Source organism: Lichenostomus cassidix, chromosome 7 (assembly GCF_008360975.1).
Source record: "Lichenostomus cassidix isolate B80296 chromosome 7, HeHo_3.0, whole genome shotgun sequence".
Lineage (NCBI taxonomy): Eukaryota > Metazoa > Chordata > Aves > Passeriformes > Meliphagidae > Lichenostomus > Lichenostomus cassidix.
This window is the reverse complement of record NC_139488.1, coordinates 16,637,454-16,659,028: the sequence shown is the minus strand read 5'-3', so window position 1 is coordinate 16,659,028 and position 21,575 is coordinate 16,637,454. Positions and strand designations below refer to the sequence as shown.

General features: G+C 42.1%; 1 protein-coding gene across 2 annotated transcripts in view; it reads right to left on the bottom strand.

The window, feature by feature from the left end:
• Positions 1-21,575, bottom strand: part of CHN1 (chimerin 1) — a 94,626-nt gene that overhangs the window by 6,427 nt on the left and 66,624 nt on the right. For both annotated transcript variants that reach the window (XM_085066403.1, XM_085066404.1), the window contains exon 8: positions 9,764-9,848. In XM_085066403.1, coding sequence (XP_084922529.1) covers positions 9,764-9,848 — 85 coding nt within the window. The remainder of the gene's footprint in view (positions 1-9,763; positions 9,849-21,575) is intronic.

Genomic DNA, 21,575 nt, shown 5'->3' with positions numbered 1-21,575 from the left:
CGGTATGCACAGGGACTCCTGTTCTGCAGGCATTTCTGCACCTTGCTGCATTGCCATCCGGAGTGCCCTGGACTGTGACAAGCTTATGGAATGGAGGAGCTTGAAGGATTAATGCCTTGATGAAAATGTGTACTTTCTTCTACCACTGCAGTACTGGGTATCTACCTACCAAGAACCCCTTTGTATTTTGTTCCTGCTGATTTTGCTAATACTTGTACATTCATAAAAGCTTCAAGTTATTTCACTTACTTCTTTCCAAAACAGTAAGCCCCAAAATTCATGGTTAAGTATAATTTCCACTAAGTCAGCTGTAGCCTGCTGCTAAAAGCACTTTGTTTACTTAAAAGGCCTATAAAGCAACCAGATTTGTCACTTAGGATCCTCTGGTTGCAATTAAAGTTTGGCATGTCACCTTCAATCAATCACCACTTGCACAGACCCTGTTCCAGATGAAATGGCTGGTTAGAATTCTCTTTAGGTATTTCTGTGCAGGAGTGAGCTCCCTTCCTCATGAGGAGGAGGGGAATGTACGGGCAGGGAGCTGCTGAATTTCCCTGCTGGATGTGATTCTGTGCTGTGAACCCCACCGTGGGCAAAGCCAAGCAACCCAAAATGCTGCAAACACGCGGTGCCCCGGAGGGTCCCAGCCTGGGCAGCCTGGGTGGGCTGCTTTGCCCCCAGCTCTGCTGGGCTCTCCCCAGCTGTGCTGGATCTGGGGCAGGGGCAGACCCCACTGCTGCCCCTCACCTCTGGGGAAGTGTGGGTTGGTCACTTGGGTTCCTTGGCATTTGCAAAGTCATCTCATTCCTGACAGAGGGCAAACAGCAACAGCGTTGCTTTCACCTGAGCACTTACTTAAATCCCACTCTAGTCAAGCACTCTAAGACACCAGAGTGAGCCCAAAGTGACCACATGCTCAGCATCTCCCTACCTGCAGTTTTTGGGAAAATTTGTCTCTAAGCCGAGACAATGGAACAAAGAAACTCTGGGCCTGCCAGCCAGCACAGGCAAGGGGAGCTCCAACCATGCTTTAAATATCTGCGCCCTGTGCCACATTTTGCCTGAACTTTGAAAAACCAGGTCTCTCTGTGCTTTAAATAGGGAACCTACATTCACTGAAACATGTGAACTGAGCCCTTTAGCAAGTGACTGCTTCAGCTCTAGCATGGCAAGGAGAAGCTGTTCTTGCTTCCTCTGTGTCTTGTAGAAACAAATCATTAAATGTTGGCAGAAATGCAGAGGTAAAATTATGCTTCTTTGGTGTAAGGTTTGAATAGTGTGTTGTTAGTAAGACTAGCACTTTTAAAAACAAGAAGATAAAATACTGAATAGGTGCTATTAAAGCAGTCTGCTTTCAAAATAAAGACAAAATCGTGGAGTAAAAATAACAAATAGTCAAATAATTAGAGGCAACATCTTAACACACACACAAGGGAACCAAATTGAGACCACAAAGGAAATCTTAAATCTTGACCTCCTTTATTTAGAAATAAACCTTAACATTGCAATAACAGTATTTACAAATACAAATATAATTATTGTACATGCAATTCCTAAAACTGCCTCAAGAAGCACCTCTTCCAATAAGCATGAAATATCTAATATGTCTATCAAAAATGATGTCTACCAGACTGGAATGGCAGCACCTCACTCATAAGAACTCATGAATGATTCTGTGAGTGCAAATTGGCTGCTTCACACAGACAGCAATAGAGCTCAGAGTTATGTTTCTGGAAAGTCAATGATCATTAAGAATAAAATACACACACAAAAATCCCCAAAAAACAAAAAACCAAAACCATACTCCCAAGTATCTTACACTTGACTTAAACCAATTATTGCCTTGACTGAGATAATCTTAATTATATTTATATACAAGAAAGTTTCAATTCATTAAAATCTCCAACTTACAGAGATGTTTTCATTGTGAAAACCTTGCTTCTGACAGTAATTGTGTTATTGCTAATCCCATAGAGTCAGATGGGCTTTGAATCTGACCTCATTAATACCAGAATAATAATTACAAATGCAGAAGTCAACTTTTCTCCTCTCTCTTTTGTTCTTCCTTTGCATTTGATTAGATTTTATGTACTAGCCCACTGCTTAAGGGCTTATCAACACTCATGAGAAACATTTAAAACCTGGAGATATTTCAGATACTTAATGTTTAGAAAATGTGTGAGCCTTATATTCAGTATTATTGGGCTGTGTGGTGCCCTTCCAATAACTAAGGCTTCTTGCCTCTTGTGTAAGCATAGAAAACCATCTTACTTTAGCAATTTTGTATCAGTAAATACATCTAGGAGATTTCAGTGAATTTGCATCAGAAAATGGTATTTTTTTCCAATGAAGAACCTGAAACTCACCTGTGCTGTGCTTCTTGAACCAAGTGGGCCTCTAACCCCAGCTGAAAATACTTCATAAAAGGCAGAACACCCATGTCTTAGTCACTCATCTCTGGTCCAGTTGATAACTAAGGATGATGCCTTTCTGACTCCAGCAAGGGAAAAAGCACCACGGCAGGTGCTTCTGGGAATGTGCTAGTTTTGTACTTAACTATACCCAGCTTACTTGTCAGTACTAAAGGACAGGAATTACGCTGGAAACTGAATACTATTAAATAAAAAAAAAAGTCCTCTGTTCTCACTGCAGATGCTTTGAAAGCTTCAAAAGCCATTACTTCAGAGTCAAGTAGGAAGGAAGAGGAAAGCTAAGTCCTGAACCTCCCTGCACACTGCTGCGGGGTGAACTCTTAGGACTACTTGCCCTGTTTGCATGTGAGCTTCATGATTTGGCTGGGTTCATTACGACCAAGATGATTAATTTGATTTAAAACTGAGGGTCTATTTACTTTTCATTATGCCAAAAAAAAAACCAATCCAGAATAGCAGCTTTACTCTGGATCTAAAGTAACCAGGAGCCTTATCCATTTCTTACAGAAATTCATCAGCACATACCTGCTGGCTGGTGAGGAGCTACAGAGAAATCCCCCTAAAGCACTGTATCTGCTGATAAATCCTATAATAATATAGGACAGATGTAAAACATGCAGTCATGAGCTCTTGCAGGTCAATAGTAAAACTTCTGCTGACTTCAGTTAATCAGTTTCACCTTGTACAGAGATGATTTCTCAGAAGTAGAATTGTAAGTCACTCTTACTATTCCTTTTTACAGTGCTATCAAACTGTGGCCACCTTTCAAATATACCATGTGACCAAAACCAGTGCAGTCATAAATTCAAGAGTTTATAGGAAGTTTGTAAATTTAGGGAGGGTGGGCAGAAAGTAATTTTAGATGACAGGTTTGAAAGTCTGTGATAAGCTGCCCTGGCTTTAATAGCATATTGATCTAGGAGTTCAGATGGGCTGTGACGTTACTTTGATGAGAAGTATTAAATTTAAAACCAGCCTGACAATTGTTTCCTATGATGCCTAGAAGAAGGTTTGGAAATGTTATAGAAACAGCTAATACTGATGTTAGTCCACTGGGCTAAAAGAACAAATAACATGTTCATATTAAATGCATGAGCAGAGCCAAAAGATATATGTACGTTACTACTGCCCCATGAGCACACATTATAAATATTTGCAGAGACTAAAATATACTTAGCTGTCGCTTTTTGTTATACTGTTGATTTGACTTCAGTCAGTTTTAGATTTCCTTTGGTTCATGATTTACTGGCTAGCATGGCTGCTGATCATGCTCCATCGGAACGATACCATGTGCTACATACATCACTCTAATTATATGTCCAAAGTATCCCCCCAAAAACTGATGCATTCTATCACTCTGAAGAGCAGCTTTAAGAGCTAAAAGGTAGATTTACATTATCTGCAAGATGTCTTGAAAGACTCTTCTGAGGTTTGTGGTCAGTGTGGTCAGTGTGGAGCATTGCCTTGGGCTGGTCCATTGCAGCACCTGCCAACAGGGCACCACCCTCACACCTGGCGAGTGACACAGGGACACAACGGGCTCTGCACAAGCACAGAGTGCTGGCATCGTTCCTTTTGCAAGGGTGAACAGGTTAGAAAAGAATTTGCTCTCATACATCACTCATGAGCTCATAGCTTTTCTCTAAAAATTTAACGCTCTTTCTGTAGCAGAGGGAGCAATGTTTTGTTTTGTGGGATGCAGCCTGTTCCACCAGGCAGGGGAAGGTAACTATCATGTGCTACAGGGTACATTATTTTAAGAAAGGCATTTCTAGAGGGCAGCTAGTTACTTGGCAACAAAATTACCTAATGCTACAGAAAAAATCAGTGCTGATGAAATGAAAAGGAAAAAAGCCCATCAAACCAGCCAATACTCCCTTATCTCAAATCAAAAGAATACTTACGTTTGTGCCTTAAATGCTTAGTAACAATGGTTTGATTTTATGGAAGTTTTGAAAGATTAGAGTAGTTTTGTTCAAGAACTTCCCTGGCTTCCTGCCACGACTCCTGCCTACCTCCTCGACAGCTCCCCTGCTGAGCCGCTGGCTTGCTTAAGGCTTCCAGGTCTGCGTGGGCTTGGAGATAAAACTGCTTTTAGGACTTAACACTTTCAAGAATATATAGCTCCAGAATAGCTTCCCCATGGGAACGGCTCTGAGGCAAGGCTCTGCTGTCTGATTAGCATTTCAAAATTCTGGAGCTCGTTCCTAGCAGGACCAGCACCAGATCCCGAGCGGGTGGAACAGCCTGTCAGGCTGCACACATCTCCAACAGCATCGGCGCCTGCTGTGCTGGGCAGGGGCTGCTCCCCTTCCACAGCCCTGACCTCTGTGGCTTTGCTTTGCTCTCTGGGCCTCTACTGGGCTGACTGACTGTGCTCTACATCCCGCAACCAGCAGGATCAGGGTGCTCATCTCAGAAGGAGCTTGGATATGTTTTTAAGGCACAAGCGTGGGCAGAAGGGAAGCTTTTCATGACTGAGGCATGCATGCAAAATACCTTGAGAGTGGGCAGCGTGATGAGAACACTTTGCCTTTCCCTTTGCTGACTTCAGTCACAAGAGCATCAGCTGTTTTACAAGGCACTGAAAGCATGAGCACTCTGCCTGCACAATTAATGCCTGAGGATGGAGTCCTTTGTGCTCTCCTTCATTCTTACACACCAATGGAGCAACACAGGGCTGTCCAACACAAAGGATTTCACAGCAAGGCAAAACAAAGAGCAAAGGAAACGAGGCAGCTGTGCATCTTTCAATTGCTGGAGAAGGAAATGGATGAAATAGGAAAATTAAACACTTAAGCAGTAATTCACAAAACAATCCTGCTTGGAGACTGTACTTGAACTTTTCTGAAAATGAACTCCAAGGGCTTACTGCGGTCAGGGCTGGCAGTAATATTGCTTGGGCTCTGCCAAGCAGCTGGTTATCTGCACACTGATAGTTCACTGCAAGTTAATTTCTATCAGTGCTGCAGAGAGAAGTTACCTGCTCCATGGAAATCAAAAGACAGAAGTGCTACATGGGTGGCAGGCTGAGCTAGTCTGGAGCAAAATTATGAAGGCAGCAAAAATGGGACTTCATATACAGCCTCAGAGGGTTGCACTGCCTGGTGTTATTAGGGACAGCCCAAAATACCATCAAAAGCATCCAGTGAAATAGATATATAAAAAATTATCTTTAAGATAAGGTAATTAATGCTTTGTAACCAGTCTGTTAAAAAAAAACAACTTCTGATTAAACTGCTTATTCATGAAGAACAAGCAGAAGGGTACAGAGGAAGGACTTGGAGAGTCCTGATGGGCTGGACATGTGGCAGCTTCACAAGTCTACTAATCTGCCTGTCTACCAGTCCACTTGGGCAGCACACAAACGGCATCATCAATGCTCTAGTCTCTGAGAACACACTATTCTGTTAATGCTACTGCTTGCTACATGTTTGTACCATTCATAAAAGAACTCCCTGGTGCACATATGCAAATTTTCCTTGAATATTGTTTTAGTTTCTCTTCTGAACTCATTCTGGGCACTGGGACGAGCCCTGTGAGCACGGGAGAGCTTTACATAGGAGGAATGTAACAAAAGAATACATTTTTCTAAGTTCATGAATTGGATTTTGATCTTGAGTAAACTCTTACATCTTCATTAACTTCTGCTGAGCTTCAGTGTTTACACAAAGTAGTGGCATTTTAATTTCAAATCCTTCTTCAGTCATTTCTACTTATGGCAAAAGCCTGCAAGAAGGCACACTAGAGATGGAGCATGCCACCAGAAAAGGCAGATTCCTTGCATACAGACACGTCTTCATCTCACAAAAATTTCAAGGGCCTGTGGCTTGGATGCATTAAGTTGGAAGTAAGATCTTCTGAGGCAGTAGGGCAGATATTTATTATAAGGATTCACTCTAAGGAAGCAAATCTGTCTTTAAAGAAGCTGATGAAATAAAGATCAAATTTGAGAGAATAACATTTGAGGAAAAAGAAACTATTTCTGTTCTGCTAGATCCCTTCAGGAGAAGTCAGACTACATATTACATGCACCAATTAATTTCCTACAGGATGCAAATCCCAGATATCACCTCAAGGTCTAACTTTGGAAGAAAATGAAGTTTTTCTTATGTTTGGGGGTTGGTATTAACCCCCAAACCTTTGTAGTCCAGATAACACCAACATCTCATTTCAACCAACAACCACCCACCAGGTATCCAGTGTGGTGCCTATGTTTACCTCTCATCTTTATGGAGGGAAAATAATCCTCCTTCTTTGTCTGCCATAAAACCTGAACAAGGATAAGCTAGGGAGAATCACCTTCCAGGGATTAATCATAGAGGACTGCACCTGACAAGATCCTGAAAACACTCATGCCTGTCTTTTGGCAGAGAGGGACACATTCAGCCATGCTGGACTGAAACAAAGCATGAATCAAATTAAAGCTGCTAAAGCATCGTTACTGGTTGCTATGGCACATGTACTGTTATGAATGTTTAGTTCTGGTTTATCACTTTTTAAAGGATTGGCTTAGTTTGTGTAACATAAACTATCAGCCGTTAGAAATAAGCTCTGTTTTTTCCACTGCCTCTTCCTCCTTTCTGAAATGGGTGACATTTATCTTTGCTGTCTGGTCTTGGACTGTCCCACACTTCTCTTCTTGCATGTTTTTGTGCTTCTGCAGAGAATACGATTTAAAATGGTTGAGAGCAGCCCATGCAGTAATCCATGTCTATTTGTTATAGGTATTTTCAATAACCTGATTATACAGACCACCAAATAGATTTTGTGGATTTCCCTGGAGTGGCATTGAACCCCACTTGAATGCATGTGGGCTGCATCCTGCTAAAAGCTGTAATTTTTTTTGAGTACAAACCCACTCTGAAAAGCAATGGCCTCATGTGGCTCCTGGTTTACTGTGCCTCCATATTAAAATGACTCAGTCCAGAAGACAAATGATCACTTTAAAAAAAAAAACAAAACACTGTAAGACCACATAAACTCATCTAAACTCCCAGCACTCAAGCCCGAGCTCCCCTGCACTCACACATCAGCACTGGCTATGCAGGCCCTTGTTCTGTGGCTGTGCACCTCCCATGTTTCTCTGAAATGCCCAGATCTGTGCAGCTTCTGGCTCTGCTGGCTCTCACAGCCCCAGCTGCAGGAGTAGGCAGACACTACTGCAGGTGAAGCACAGCAAGGCAGAGTAGGGAACAGCTCAACCTCTCCTGCTGACTCCACCTCTGTGGGGCTCTGCCCAGAATGCTTCTCCTCTGCCCAGCTGCTGATTTCTATGAAAATTACGAGAATAAAATCACCTGAGAAGCCCTTGGGAAGCTACTGCTGAGGATGGCCAGTGGCTCAAAGCCAGCCTTGCAGTGAGGGGAGGAAAGTCAAGGTGGGTGGGCTGCAACCCATGCCCTGGGAAAGCCTGGCCCTGCTGCCCATCCACAGGGGAGCCAGGCAGGACAGGACATATGGCAGCCACCAGAGCTGCCGGGCTGAGGAAGCACTGCTGGCAGCCCTGACACTGCACAGCTCCTCCTCACACCCCAGCTGATGGTGCTGCACAGCAGCAGCTCATCCCAAAACAACCCTGCCTCAGCCTGCCCCAACACCTTGCTGGCACTTCAGCAAGCATTTAAAATATAAATAAGATCACAGAAATTACTGGAAGCTACCAACATTGATGTGAAACCTCACACAAGACAGAAAGCCCTAATTATAGTTTCTGAACCTATGAAGTCATCTAATACACATATGTTCCTCTCCACTGCAAGGAGGAAAAAGGATACATGCAGCACTTATTACCATCCTCATAAGGAGGAAAGAAAACCAGATTTTGGAAACCCACAATTTAGAAAAATCTGCATAAATCCAGAAAATCAGCTCTACTTCAGCTAAAAAAAAGGTAGTACAAAATAATAAGCACTTTGGGTTTAATTGTAAAAGCAACAGTATTAATTTCACAGTGCCATGCAGAATTGCAAGCCTTCCTACCGCTTGTTTGTATTGTTTTTCTGGATCTAAGTTACCTAACATCTATCTGAAAAATACTTGCTATCTCTCCTAAATGCCCAAACTGAGGAATGTAAGGCAATGAATAAAGAACTTACTGATTCAAGTGTCATCAAAAATTTACTAATCAGAAAACCAAAATCAAGCTTTTTCTCTCTGTCCTAGCACTGTATACCCTGTGTAAAATCAACAGCAGCAAAAAGTACTAACAATCTTCATTCACAAGTGAAGGACATAGCTGCAATCCTATATTCTCAGTAGAGGAAAAACAGAGCTGCACTGTAACACAACCTGGGCAGTGCAAACTCTAATGGTAATAAAATATTGCACTCAAATAATTATGGGTGAAGAATTTAAAAATATTTCAATCCTCTGTGACTAGAAATTAGTTTAAATTGTACATTATTTTGCAGTTCTGTGATAAAAAGCCTTCTTATTTGCTTGAGACAAGACTTCAGAAAGCTTTAGACAGAGCAGATTTTCTTAAATTAGCTTGAAAATTCAGTTTCCAGGGCAACGTAAGCAGGTCTTCATACATCAACATCTCTTTGCACCATTTTTATAAATACAGTTTGCTAGAATGTCATAAAGTACTTTTTAAATACAGTAAACTATTTTGATCACTTTGATCCTTTTCTTTGCCTTTGAAAGAAAGCCGACTGTCCTTTCCTTTCAGAAGAACCTTATCAATAAAACTGTCAAACTGTTTTCCTTCAGAGAGGCTTTATTCCAGAAATGCCTGCAGTGACACCCATGCGTGTAATACATTTCTACCAGCACCTGAATGTTTATGTAACATTTCAGTAGGCATCCCTTATTCATCATCCCTTTTCTTAGCTTCTTTGCAGTCTGCAAGTAGGAGACATGACTTAGGGTCTGTGGCACGCTGGGAGTCTACTGGTTTATATATAAAATTAACCTGAATGTCTGTTTCACAGAAGTAACATGAAATTTGTTGATGACCACCTTGGACATCAAGATCCTCAGTGCCTTTCTCACACCTCCCAATATATAGAATGGTATAAAAGAAATACAGCTAATTATGCATCCATCTACTTTTCCTCCATTCTAAAAGGGTGGGGAAAAAAGATCCCTTAATGATGACTATCGTCTCCTCACTGTGAGTGCTTGAGGGGTGCTCTGCATCACTCCAGTGAGTAACTCTAACAGGTACCTGAAACCACCAGCAGCAGAGTGGATGCACCTCCTTCTTCCATTTAACAGGGAGCAGACTGGCCCCTGGCCCCGTGGTGTCACGGTGGAGCAGGCTGCACATGACAGAGTTACAACACGAGGATTGACTCAGGAAAAGAACATGGAATGACTGTTACCTGCACATTTTACTCCCTGAGCAATGAGGCCCCACATGAAGTTGGCACAGTATTCACACCAGTGCGGGCCCCTGAACGTGTGCACCTGGAAGACAGTAGCAGAAAGGAAAATTACAGAAAATCACAGAAAATCACCCAACCATTTCACAGACATCAGTATCAATGCATGTAAATGGTGCGGAATTCCTCTTCTTTGAAGGTACCACATGCAATTTCTGGAAGCTTCCCTTCATCACTGCAGGAAAGGAAAAAAGGAACTAAGAAAGATTTCACAACCAAGACTCTTGCAGACCTGTGGAAAACTGGAATCCTTCATCCTGAGCTATCCAGAGCTGCAGAACTGGGTCTGTGGGGGTCTGCTCAAAGACCATGTCAGGCAGAGAAGCAGGCGTAGCCACTCTCCCCCCTCCTGGCATCCCTCTGTCTGGGCAGGATTTTGGCCACAAGGCAAGGCTTTTGCAGGAACTGTAGGAGAGTTCACTTTTCAATTTAAAATGCCTTCTTCTATAGCCTCCCCTTCTTAAGGCACTGTGTGAAATGGGTAGGGAGCTGCAAGATTTCACCTCCCATGGAAAGAGTCCTGTCAGGCAAAAATACCAGTGCCACACAGAAATACTGTCAATTTGCCTAGAGACTTTCCAGTTTAGAATAACTCCAAAAAGGAAATGAATTCTCTTCAGACTAATGCTACGTATTGAAAATCCAAAATGGAAAAAAAAAAAAAATCCACTGAACCAGGAAAAAATTCAAAGCTAAAGAAGAAAAAAACTCCAATGCTGCTTTCAAGCCTGGCCCACATGCTTATTACAAATCCTGCAGCCACCATTAAACTGCTTCTGATTTTACTGTGATAAAGCTCCTGCTGCAGGAAACCACAGGATTCTCTACAGAGAAAATCATTACTTCCTTAGTCAGTGTAAAAGGCCTTGAGCTGCTATTTAGAACAGACAGGCTGAAAATAAAATCAGTAGCTGATGATCATAAAGAAATGAAATTTGCAGTGAAATACAGTAAAAATGCTTTAGGCTGAAATCACTTGGTTCCTCAGAGTTCTTGAGCGGGTTTGGGAGCAGCAGTAACCTCACATGTGTGCAGTGCCTGGTTGGATCAGTGTGGAGCAGGAGATCTGGTGGAAATGTGTGCCCCTCACATCTGCACAGAGCTCTGGCTAGCAACACCAACAGGCAAAGTGGCCTGACTGAGGTGGCAAGTGTCTCCCATGCCACTGATGTAAGAGGCAGCTGGATCCAGCTGACACTTATCCCCACAAGTGACAACCCAGAGCAGTACCCTGCAATTCAGAGCACAGTTCAGTTCTGGCTCAAGGAAGGTCTGCAGCCTCCTGGGTTTTTGGTACCCTCGGAGCAGCAGTAAGAGAGATTGCTTTGACTGTCTGGAAAGTTACTTTTGAATTTCCCAAGTAATTTACATGCACATCTGTGCTAAGTGAGGCCCCTGACTGCCTGGTGCAAAGAGAGCACAGGCTGCCTGCCCCCAGCCCTGCCCGCTGTGTCCCCACCCATCCCACGCCTTCGGAAGGTGACATGTGCTCCACGAAGCCTCTCCTCCCTGCACCTCTGGCTGACTTCCACAAAGCAAACGACGGCAAGACTGTCAGCAGCTGTAATCTCCATCTTCTTTTTTCCTCTCACCACAAAGAGATTTTTTCACACCGCTCATTCCGTTGCCCACCTGCACTACCCACATCCTTTTGGCTTTCTTCCTCAGCCTGGTGGTTTTTATCCAAGTTTTTGGCAGTGTTCCCTTCCCAGAATAAGAACATTCTAATATCCTCAAGCAAAGCACTGCACTTTAATGCCTGCAGGACTAACAGAACCTTTTCAGGGAAAAAAGGAAGGCATCATTTCAGTCACCACTTTTTTTTTTGGGTCAAATTCCCCCCGAAACATACCTCTTTAAAATACTTCTTGAAAGTTTTGCTGAGGAAAATTGAAACAAAAAAAGACATTTCAGAAGTCTGGACAATAAAGAATTTCTTTTCAGAATACTTTTCAGTTTTGTATGCTGTTTTTAGTATCTCATTGCAAGGGAGGGGGAATTTTGTTTTGTTCCTTAAAATGCTGGCTGACACATTATTCTAAATGGCTGACACATATTTCTAAATGAAAAGAATTATACTATCCTACTTTGTGTCTCTGTGGTTGCTGATTTCAATTCATCAAAATTCAAATCACAGAAAGTGGTATTTGCTGAAGCATTTCTACTGCTGTCCTTAGGTGCTGGAGTCACAACTTGGCTTCTCCAGAGCCGTCCACAGCGCTGATGCTCACTAAACCTCAGATCTCCAATCTCTGGCTGTTTGAGCAGTGACCATCCTTTCTTCTTGGCATCTTGCTCCCCACCATGGTCTGCATGTTTCCATCTCCTCCTTGAAAACTCTTCTGCAGGGTCTATCACATCCCAAATCTACCAGTCCAACTTTTTGCCTCCATTTTTATTATTACAAACTTTTAAAATGAGCTCAGTTTCTCTTGAGTGTCTAATAACTATGATTCACCTGGATTCTTACCACAGCCAGTTCCCCTGACACCCTGGCTCTTAGCTTGCCCTTCAGAAGAGTTTACATGACTCATGATCAACTTAAAAATGACAAGAACAAGGTGGACTCTCCTCCTCCCTACCAACACCGCATGCAGTGGTCACCCTTCACAAGACCAGGACTGACTTTGCCCTTCAGAACCACTGTCTCAGCATCATTAGCACTGTTGTCTCATCCCACACAGCCAGGCTTGACCCAAATACCAAAATGCCTTTCCATATCATCAGTGAGATTTATCCAGAGCCTGCTCTGCTTTATGCTGCTCCATCCAAATTACTATTTCTTATCCATTATTCTGATTGCAAACTCAAAACAGATTAAAAGGTGAGGGTAGGTTTTTCTGTGTCCCATGATGCTCTACCTTGCTTCATTCTTCATATGCGATGCAACAGGGAGGTTCTCTGGCAATATTAATCAGGACACCCAAAGGTCATAATGTCCTTCCAGCCCCGGTGTATACAACCCCACAAGATGAGCTCTGAAGCCTCTGTTTCTGAGGGCTTTCTGAGCAGTGCTGTCTTTTCCCAAAGCTCAGTGGTGCCAGAGCACTGATCTTCCCACTACAGTGGAGTGGAACTGGACCCCTAACCCTGCACTCGTCTGAACACACATCCTCTCCGGGAATTAAAGCAGACACAGTAAGTGATGCCAAAAATACTGAGAAATTGGTCTTCTGAGGTAGGTCAGAACAGCCTCTAATCCTAGTTCATCCTGGAGGGTGGGGTCTGGCAGCTAAAAAGAAACACCTTAGCATCCCTTTGCTAGTTCAAGAGCCAGTGTCTGCAAACAATACTGCATTTCTTACATGACACTGTTTAATACAGCATCCTGATGTTTATATTTAATTTCCCATTCTAAAAACCTGCCAAGCAACTTGCTTTCAAAACTGAAAGATGCTTTCCAGAAAAATGTCTAAAAACACACCCAGCAAAGTCCCAGAGATCCTGACTTAAATTACAAGGGGTTTCTTTCCCCTTGTAAAAAGAGCATCTGCCATATGCAGATTTTACTGTCTTATAAAATGTGAGAGAGCAGGATTGCCAACTCTGGCTTTATATCTCCCAATCCTTCCATTTTCACTCCCACCCAAAAATCTTCTTCTCTCTCTTTCCAAATGGGAGTGATTTTTAAAAAGAACCTCAAAAATGAGTGAGTGGGAGAGCAAATAAAACTGGTTTCAATCTTAATTTGTAAAATTCCAGGAGAAAAAAAAATTAAAAGAAAAGTCTATTTAATTTTAAAGGAAATTATCTGCTTCAGAAACTAGATAAAATACTATTACTAAGCTCTCCTCCAAGTCTGAGGTAAGAGGAGAGCCTCGTGTTGGGTTTACACCTAGGCATTTCTATTTTGAACTCTACTGCATTATCAACAAGGTATAACAAACATTTAACTACTGTGATCTACACAGGAGAATGGTTTTTTGCTCAGGTTTGAAAGTTATTTTCTTATACCCAAGGAAAAATAGCTTAAATCTTGTGATTAGCAACTCTGACTGCTTGAGAATTTCACTTATTTTTGTTTTGCATTTAATTAAAATTTTTTTAGAAATGACAAATTTTTAGGAGAACCAAATAAAAAATGACCCAGTGGCTCTGACAACAGATTATACCACAAGCTGTGAACTCCTCAAGCAGATCTCTACCCATTACTTCTCAGGCTCTATAAAGGTCACAGTTGAAGTTAGTTACCCATGCAGCTTTTAACTCCACTTATTTTTTATGCTTTTGGTTTTTCCCAGGCAGTTATTCACCTACCCTTGACTGCTACCTAAAGACCAAGAACAAGCGAGCAGATTATTTGCATTCCTAACTGGGAGACTTACATTGTATCACTTGTCAAGGCAGGGAGGAAGAGAATGAGAAAATATCAGTGAAGTGCTGTGCAGTGGTGGTATGAAGGAAAATGGTGGATCAGCAGAGCCTTGGCAAAACCACTGATGGGAAGAAAACAGGACTGGATTTGAAAACCCATGCTTACAGAAAGCCAACACTGAACACATAAAACGGAAGTGTTTGTGACAGTATAAAAAAATGTTTCCCAGAGAATCCAGGTGTTATCCTCTGTTTTGGGATGGGATATATCACCCCGAAAAAGGATGGAAAAAAAAAAATTGCTGATCTATACTCTTGGGCTACCAGAGCCCTTTTAGGCAGAAGCCTTGTTGGTACTTGGAGAGGAGAGCAAGTCCACCAGGGACTGAACATGTGGCATACCCCCAGCATTTGCACCACATGGTGCTCCAAAGGTTCAGGACTGCTGGCTATTCCGTCCTTCAAACAAATTCCCAAGGATGATGAGACACTGCTGATGGAGACTGTCAGCTCAGTGGTCCTAGCTGATTCTCAATTCCATCAACTGAATTCTGCCTGTTGGGACTTTACCAAGCTTTTAATTGAATACGGGAGACATTGTAAATCTCAATTAAAATGATGAACTCAGCCTGGATTATTAACGTCTGTTTTCCCTGTCACAGTTGATTTTATCAGGCACTGAGAGCACCCCTGCTGGCATCCAATAGGCATGTCCTTTTCATCCATCCCTGGACCAGGCAGAGATTGCCTGGATGTGAAGAGTAAAGAAGAGAGACGAGAGAGAAACTCAACCATCAGTTTGGGCAATGCTTCAATTTATCCTTGTATATATTATGATGATTAGATGGTGCCTCTAAAACAAGGGTCTCAAAGCACTCTGAATGTTCTAGCACACAGTAATTCTCCTGTGAAGAAAACATTGCTGCTGACAAGTAATCTGAGAAGCAAAAAGACTGCCATGACAACCCACACGGCAGAGCAATATCTGCAAGGCAACAGCTTTCGTGTGAAGGTGAAACATAAATGAACATAACAGAGACCATTGGAACAGACCTTGTCCAGGACCAGAGCTGACTGCTGAGCCCAGCTGGGGTGTGAACCATGGGGAGCCAGCCTGGGACCTCCCCAAGGACTTTGTGCAGCAGCTCTTGAGAGCAGAGATGCTGTCAGAGTGCTGCCTCGCTCAGAGCATGGGGTATAAATAGCATTGCTATCGCCGGTGGGGGCACTGAGAATGTGGAGCAGGACAACCTCCCTCCATGTCCTCACCCACTTGGAGCCAGAAGCACTGTCAGATCTTGTTTACTCTCTGGTTTGCACTGACTGTGTCAGCAGAGATGGCAACAACTGGAAATTGAGGTTAGTTTGTGCTCTACAAGAGCCGAAGCAAAAAATGAGAATTGCAGGTTGTTGGCTTTTTTGCTTGTGAATTGAGTGAAAATGGCCACCTTTTTTTCAGGATGGAATAGTAGATTTTCTTTAAATTGGTATCTGGAAACTGGAACATTTTGCATTTTATTCCAGGACCCATGCTTGATACAAGCCTCCATACAAAAAATTCTGAAACTAGAGGTGAAAATTGAATAAAATCCTTAGAATTAAAATTCTATATACATAGGTACCATATGTGCTATATGTGATGATCTAAATTGAATACAAACCCCTGAGAGATTCCTAAATAAATGCTTTTGTCATGATGCTAAGGCTAATTTGGAGAAAAAGCTGTTGGTGATGAGAGAGCATAATGTGCACTACTTCTAGAGGCAAAGTCCCAGTCCTTCCCAGCAGAGCACTTCCTAGCTTTACCACAGAAATGAGCTGGTCTGGTTTTGGGCTGTGCACATGGCAAACTCACAGGATCCACACCTGGGGACTAATAAAACTCTTGGTGTGGTAGGAAGAAATTGTAGCTTAAATAAATTAAGACTTTAAAAAAAGGCTTTCTCTCTCTTTTTCTTATTTTTTAAAGAGTGGCAAAGCCTGAATTCAAGGACTAGCACTAGGAAACCAGAAAGAGATAGGTAATATTGTGCTATTTGGAACATGCTTTGGAGAAGCCCTGGCTTTCCTCAAAAAAGTAAAGAAGTGCAAGTAACATTAAATAAATTCTTTAGGAGACTAAAATCCATGAATGCCTAAAAGCTTTTCTGGATTGAACTGTCTTATAATATAACTATGAGCTTCAGAAGGAACAACATAGAGCTGATGAGGTCTTCTCAGAAGTTTTGTGGAAGTTTTTTCCAGTTATGTTTTCCAGGTATTTTCCCTGCCTTTAAACAATTTTTTTCCCCTCAAGTCCTAGGAGCCTAATAGAAACATCCAATTTCCTGAGGTTTTCTTATCTGTGGGAACATACACTGACTCTCCCCAGAGACTATGCTAGAGGCACACAGCTCTCTCTCTCTCTGAATATTCATATTAGTGCAGTGGCTCAATTAAAGATATTTTGAAAATATGTCCAGTGCCAGTTCTGTTCCTACTAAAACATTCAGCATCCTCTTTTCAGCGGAACTAGATCAATTTACCCCAAATCCGTATCTGCCCCAGTTTGCAAAACATCAGAAATAGAAATGAGTTCATGTCAGAAGTCACAGAAAAATGGCTCTGCTTAATATAGAAAGAGTTTGTTATAGTTTCTGGTCTTTTTGCAGCTCTTCTGCTTCTCCAACTCCCAGTTTCCCCGTGTTTAGGAAAGGCTCTACTGAGCAGCTCTTGTTAGAATAAGATGTGGCATGGAAGTGATTTGCTATGACTTTTTACACTAGCAAAGCACCCAGCACAGTTGCAATTACTCCAGTGAAATCTGGGCCAGGGCCAGGTGGGTTTATTTGTTTCAAAGATGTGGTACAAGTTTCATTGGCAGAGTAACTCTTTTTAAAGTTAGCAGCCTCTCCATTAAAGTGATGCTTGAGTCTGTCTGTACTAGCAAACTCTTTCCCATACAGACTGGTCCTTACCTGAGCCTTCATCCCTTGTGCATATTGAAGGTTATATTCTACCTCCAGTTACTTCTGGAAAAGCACGTTGTCTCTGCTCTGGAGGTCCCCATTTGGTCTTTCAAATGGGTTGTCCTCAGAGAGAAAACTCCTCAAAGCATCCTGAAAGGATATTGGTTCAGTCAAGGAGGAAGGTGAGGAATCTCAACAAACAAGGCTCATCAGCATCTTGGCTGACTTAGTTTAAGCAACCGTGGAAAAACATCTCTCTAGAAGAAGCGTTGGCTTGAAAGGGAATTATGTTGTGAATGTTGACTGATCTAACAAGCAGCCTTGCAACTGTTACTCATTACAATTAATTGACTGTACCGTCAGCACTAGTAAGATAGCAACTAGGGAACAGCATGACAGTACCAAGCACTGCACAAAAAGATAGCAAAAATTAAGTCTTCTGGAAATAGACTTATTTTGTGAAGAGCAAGAGAGAAACGAGACAATGTCCTGGAGAAAATGATGCATGGAAGCATGGATTTCAGTCCAGCCCTGACAGGCACAGACACCTTTGTGCTTCAGTGAAGTACCATGGCACTAATCCAGGCAGAGGAGTGGGTTTGTGCCTTGGACCACTGGCACTAAGAAAACACCTGCAGGGTGTTCTGCTGGCTCAAGTCATCAGGAGCCAGAATGTCTAAAGGAACACCTGTAATCTGCCAAGGGATAGAAACTTCCCAAGGTCCCATGAGTCACAAAAGCTGGAGGGGAGTAAAGACCTTTAAGGTGTTTTGTCCACGCTCATTTTAAATTTCCCAAGGGATGAGGAGGTTATTGCACTGACGAACAAGTTTCGCTACCCAGGGAATTTCTTGCTGTTAATCTCAAATTTTCACTTTCCTCTTAATTTTAAGCTATCATCCCATAAATCCCAGCTAATGCTCCTCTTTCATAACTGCCCTCCTTACCATGAACATTTTTTGGCATAGTTTTATCGTTTTCCCCAGCCCCACGCAAACAACAGGCGAAGGAGTGAGGTCAGTGCTCAAGTCCAAAGCACAGCACCAGGTGGTGAAGAGATGAAGAAGATATTCCATGTCAGACAGGGTGGACTCAGGGCAGAGGGTTTTTTTTTTATCTTTTTTATGAGCAAAAAACTATGGGATGTAGAGCAGAAGTGGAGAGATGAGGAGATGAAGAGTGGGAAAGTGCAGAAGACTGAGCACAGGGAATCCTATGTGTGTTCACTACCCTAATAAACTGCCTCAGCAGAGAGAGAAGATGGAAAAAAAATCCAACTCAGATCACCCTGCTCTCTAAGTCTTTTGGCCTAGAGCCCACTTCACACACCCCAACCCAGAGCTTCCCCTGGTTGTCCTCTCATTTTCAATCCACATGGCACCTTGCCACAGGCCCCTTTTCCCCTAAAATTTGTGGTTCCTCTATTGCCCCAAGATCTTCCTTCATCTGCTTGTCCAGGAGGTGGATGCTAAGCTGCTTCCGACCCTTAAACTTACTGAACAGATTAAATATCAGCTGGGTAAGAAATTTTATTTTAATTTACAAGCTATCACAGTTACTGCATTTTGGGGACAATATAAACAACTGTGAGAATTGTAAGGGACAGTAAAAAGCATTCTTTTTGGTAGGGTCCAGGGGTACAAAAATTTATGGGAATGATTAGGTGTGAATCTATTCTGTCCACTTCTATGAAGTTACAGAACTTTGTCACTCTTTTTTACAGAGCTTTCTCCTGTGATTATGTTCTTTTTGTAAGAAAATAACACCACTGGTTTCAACTATGCTCCTTGTCAGCACTTCAGAGAGCACAGGTCTCCCCGAGCTCCCAAACAGAAGATGCTCTTGCTGATCTACGCTGGGTGGAAGAATGAGCTTGATATCCATCACACACACACAGCCCTGTCCATATAGATACATTTGTACCAGAAGTTGTGAAGAGATTTATTCCCCATAATGGGTAAGTGAATCGAAAGAAAGAAAAAGCCGTTCTGTGAGAAATGGTGGGGACGAAATTTTGAGGATGGTGAAGTGATTGTCCTGATTTGGTCTAATGATTCATTTTATAAGAGATCTCATTCAACGTGCTGGATTTCAGAAAACCAGAGTAAAACCAGAGTAATCAAATATGCTTTTTGATAGACCTAATCAAGTCGCACTCACCTTTAAATTCTATTATTCAATTAGAGCTAAATAAAATGCTGTGCCAAACGATGTATGTCTCTTTTATCTGATGTATTTGAATTATTAGAAAATGGATCTTTTATGTTAGATTTATAGAGGAGAACACAAAAATATTAATTTTCTTTTATAAATTAGAAAAGGCAAAAATATGCTTAAAAATAAAATATTTTTCATACCTAGCTTTCATCATGAAGGACACATTTAAAACTCAGTCAGAACCGACATTTATAAATAATCATCCCTTTCTTTACTTATGGAGATTAATTTAAGAGAATTCAGGCACTCTGTATTTGCATTTGAGATGTGCTCATGAGAGACCAGACTTCCCCAGCCAGAAGAATATTACAGAGTTGGAGATCATTACCGACCATCTCTGCTTGCAGAGCTCCCTGTCATCCTGGCTACCCAGCCTGTTCCCTTCAGGCAGGAGACAACTCACATTCCAAGAGATTTAAATAAGATTAAATCCTCTCAAAACCCCTGCCATGTCAGCACTCCTAGTAAAACTGTCTTTACATTCTTCTTTCAAACAACCCTTGGAGCAAATCATAGGTTAATGGATTTATTCAGCAGACCTCTTGATGATTTAAAAGCAGCTTTCATGTTTACCCCTCCCCTAGGCACTGCACTCCTGTAACGACAGTTCACTACACTGCTCCTCTACCTGAGCTTCGCTGCAGGCAACAGAGTCCAAGAGCTCAAACTGCACCTCTGTCCCCTCCTACCCGCCCCAAAGAGACAGGAGGTGCAGGGAGGCAGGGAGAACTGAGGTCCCCTAGCCTGTGGTCAAGTCCCTGGGATGTTTGCTAACCCCAGCCTGTCTCTGGAGTGGCTGCTGCTGTCATCTTTCCCTCTCCAAGAAAACATAGCTGCTTGTTGTGCATTTGCGATTCTCCATTTCTCCCCTCTCTGCTAGGATGCCACGGCATTTTCAGTATAAAAGGATTTTTGAGACCCCTTCATTTCTGTCAGCAGCAACGTGACTGATCAAAGAAGCAGCTGGGAAAGGGTTAGGGGTTCCTATCTGGCGCCTTGTGCCTGCAGCACAAAAAGCGGATTAGCTGCAGAGGTACAAAGCAGCAGAGACCCTCCTGTTTGCTGTGGAGCCTCTGGGGACAGCAGTCACTGCTGATTAGCTGAACTGGATAAATTTATTTTATTTCTGAGTTGTTTTTTCTTGTTTTGTTTCAAAAGTCTAGGTTGAAGACTCTGGGCCTGACATTTCCTTCCTCCCCTCATGGGTGGCAGATTTACTACTTGTCAGGCAACCTAGGAGACCCATGCAGACAGTTTAAATGATGACATCTATATATATGAGGAAAAATATTTGACAGATATGAAGAAATGATACAGGAGAGAAGCAAGCACATGAGCTAACGATGGCCATTCATTTTAGATCCATAACACAGGAATTACTAAGAGCTTATGTTTTTGCTTTTTTTCTAATGGGAGCATGGCCACATTTAGATTTCATGAACACCAGCAGCATTCCTTCCATGGGTAGGTAGGTTGCAGCAAACCCTGTAAGGGGCTGGTCCCCTTCTAGTTTTTTATAGCAAAATTTATCTGTGAAAGGTGACTCCATTCCATGGACTTGAGAATAGAGTTACTTCTGAAGGTATATTTTTCTGGCAACAGTACATATAAAGGAACTACAGCACAAGTATTATAAAGAAAACCCGTGTGGAAAGTTTCTGCCATGGCTATGACCTTGGAGCAGACACACAGTCAGTTTTGGAAAAGACTGGAAAACTCACAGCTCCTAAACTTTCCATAAACAGTTTATGGAAGAAAAAGAAATAAACAAACCCAAATGAATGAAAAACAGGTTATCAGATTATTTTCAAGACATATGTGTTTCAGGCTGTTAAAAAAAAGCAACTAGGGAACACAGATGTGCAAAATTAAATACTTATTATCCTACATACACTGTAATACATGGAAAATCACGATCTGCTGGCATCTGCAAGAATAATCTCAAAACTCTAAGGAACAAATGAAAATTGCAAGACATTGCAGATATTTAGGACACCTCAGGAGCCTGTGAAAAAATGTTCTGCATTGAACTGACAGCCAGCACAATTACGTTATGCCAAGCATTCATATTAAACACTTCTTACATACCATTTTGTACATGGTTTTCAAATTCGTGCTCTATGGAAGAACTCAAATAAAACAAAACATCCTAATCACATAAAGTTTCCAGTTTTGGTGATAATATGTACTCCAAAGCCAGAAGGTGGTTTAAATAAAATCTGACGGAGGACAAGTAAATTAATATATGTGCATGCATGTGGACATTCCCACAC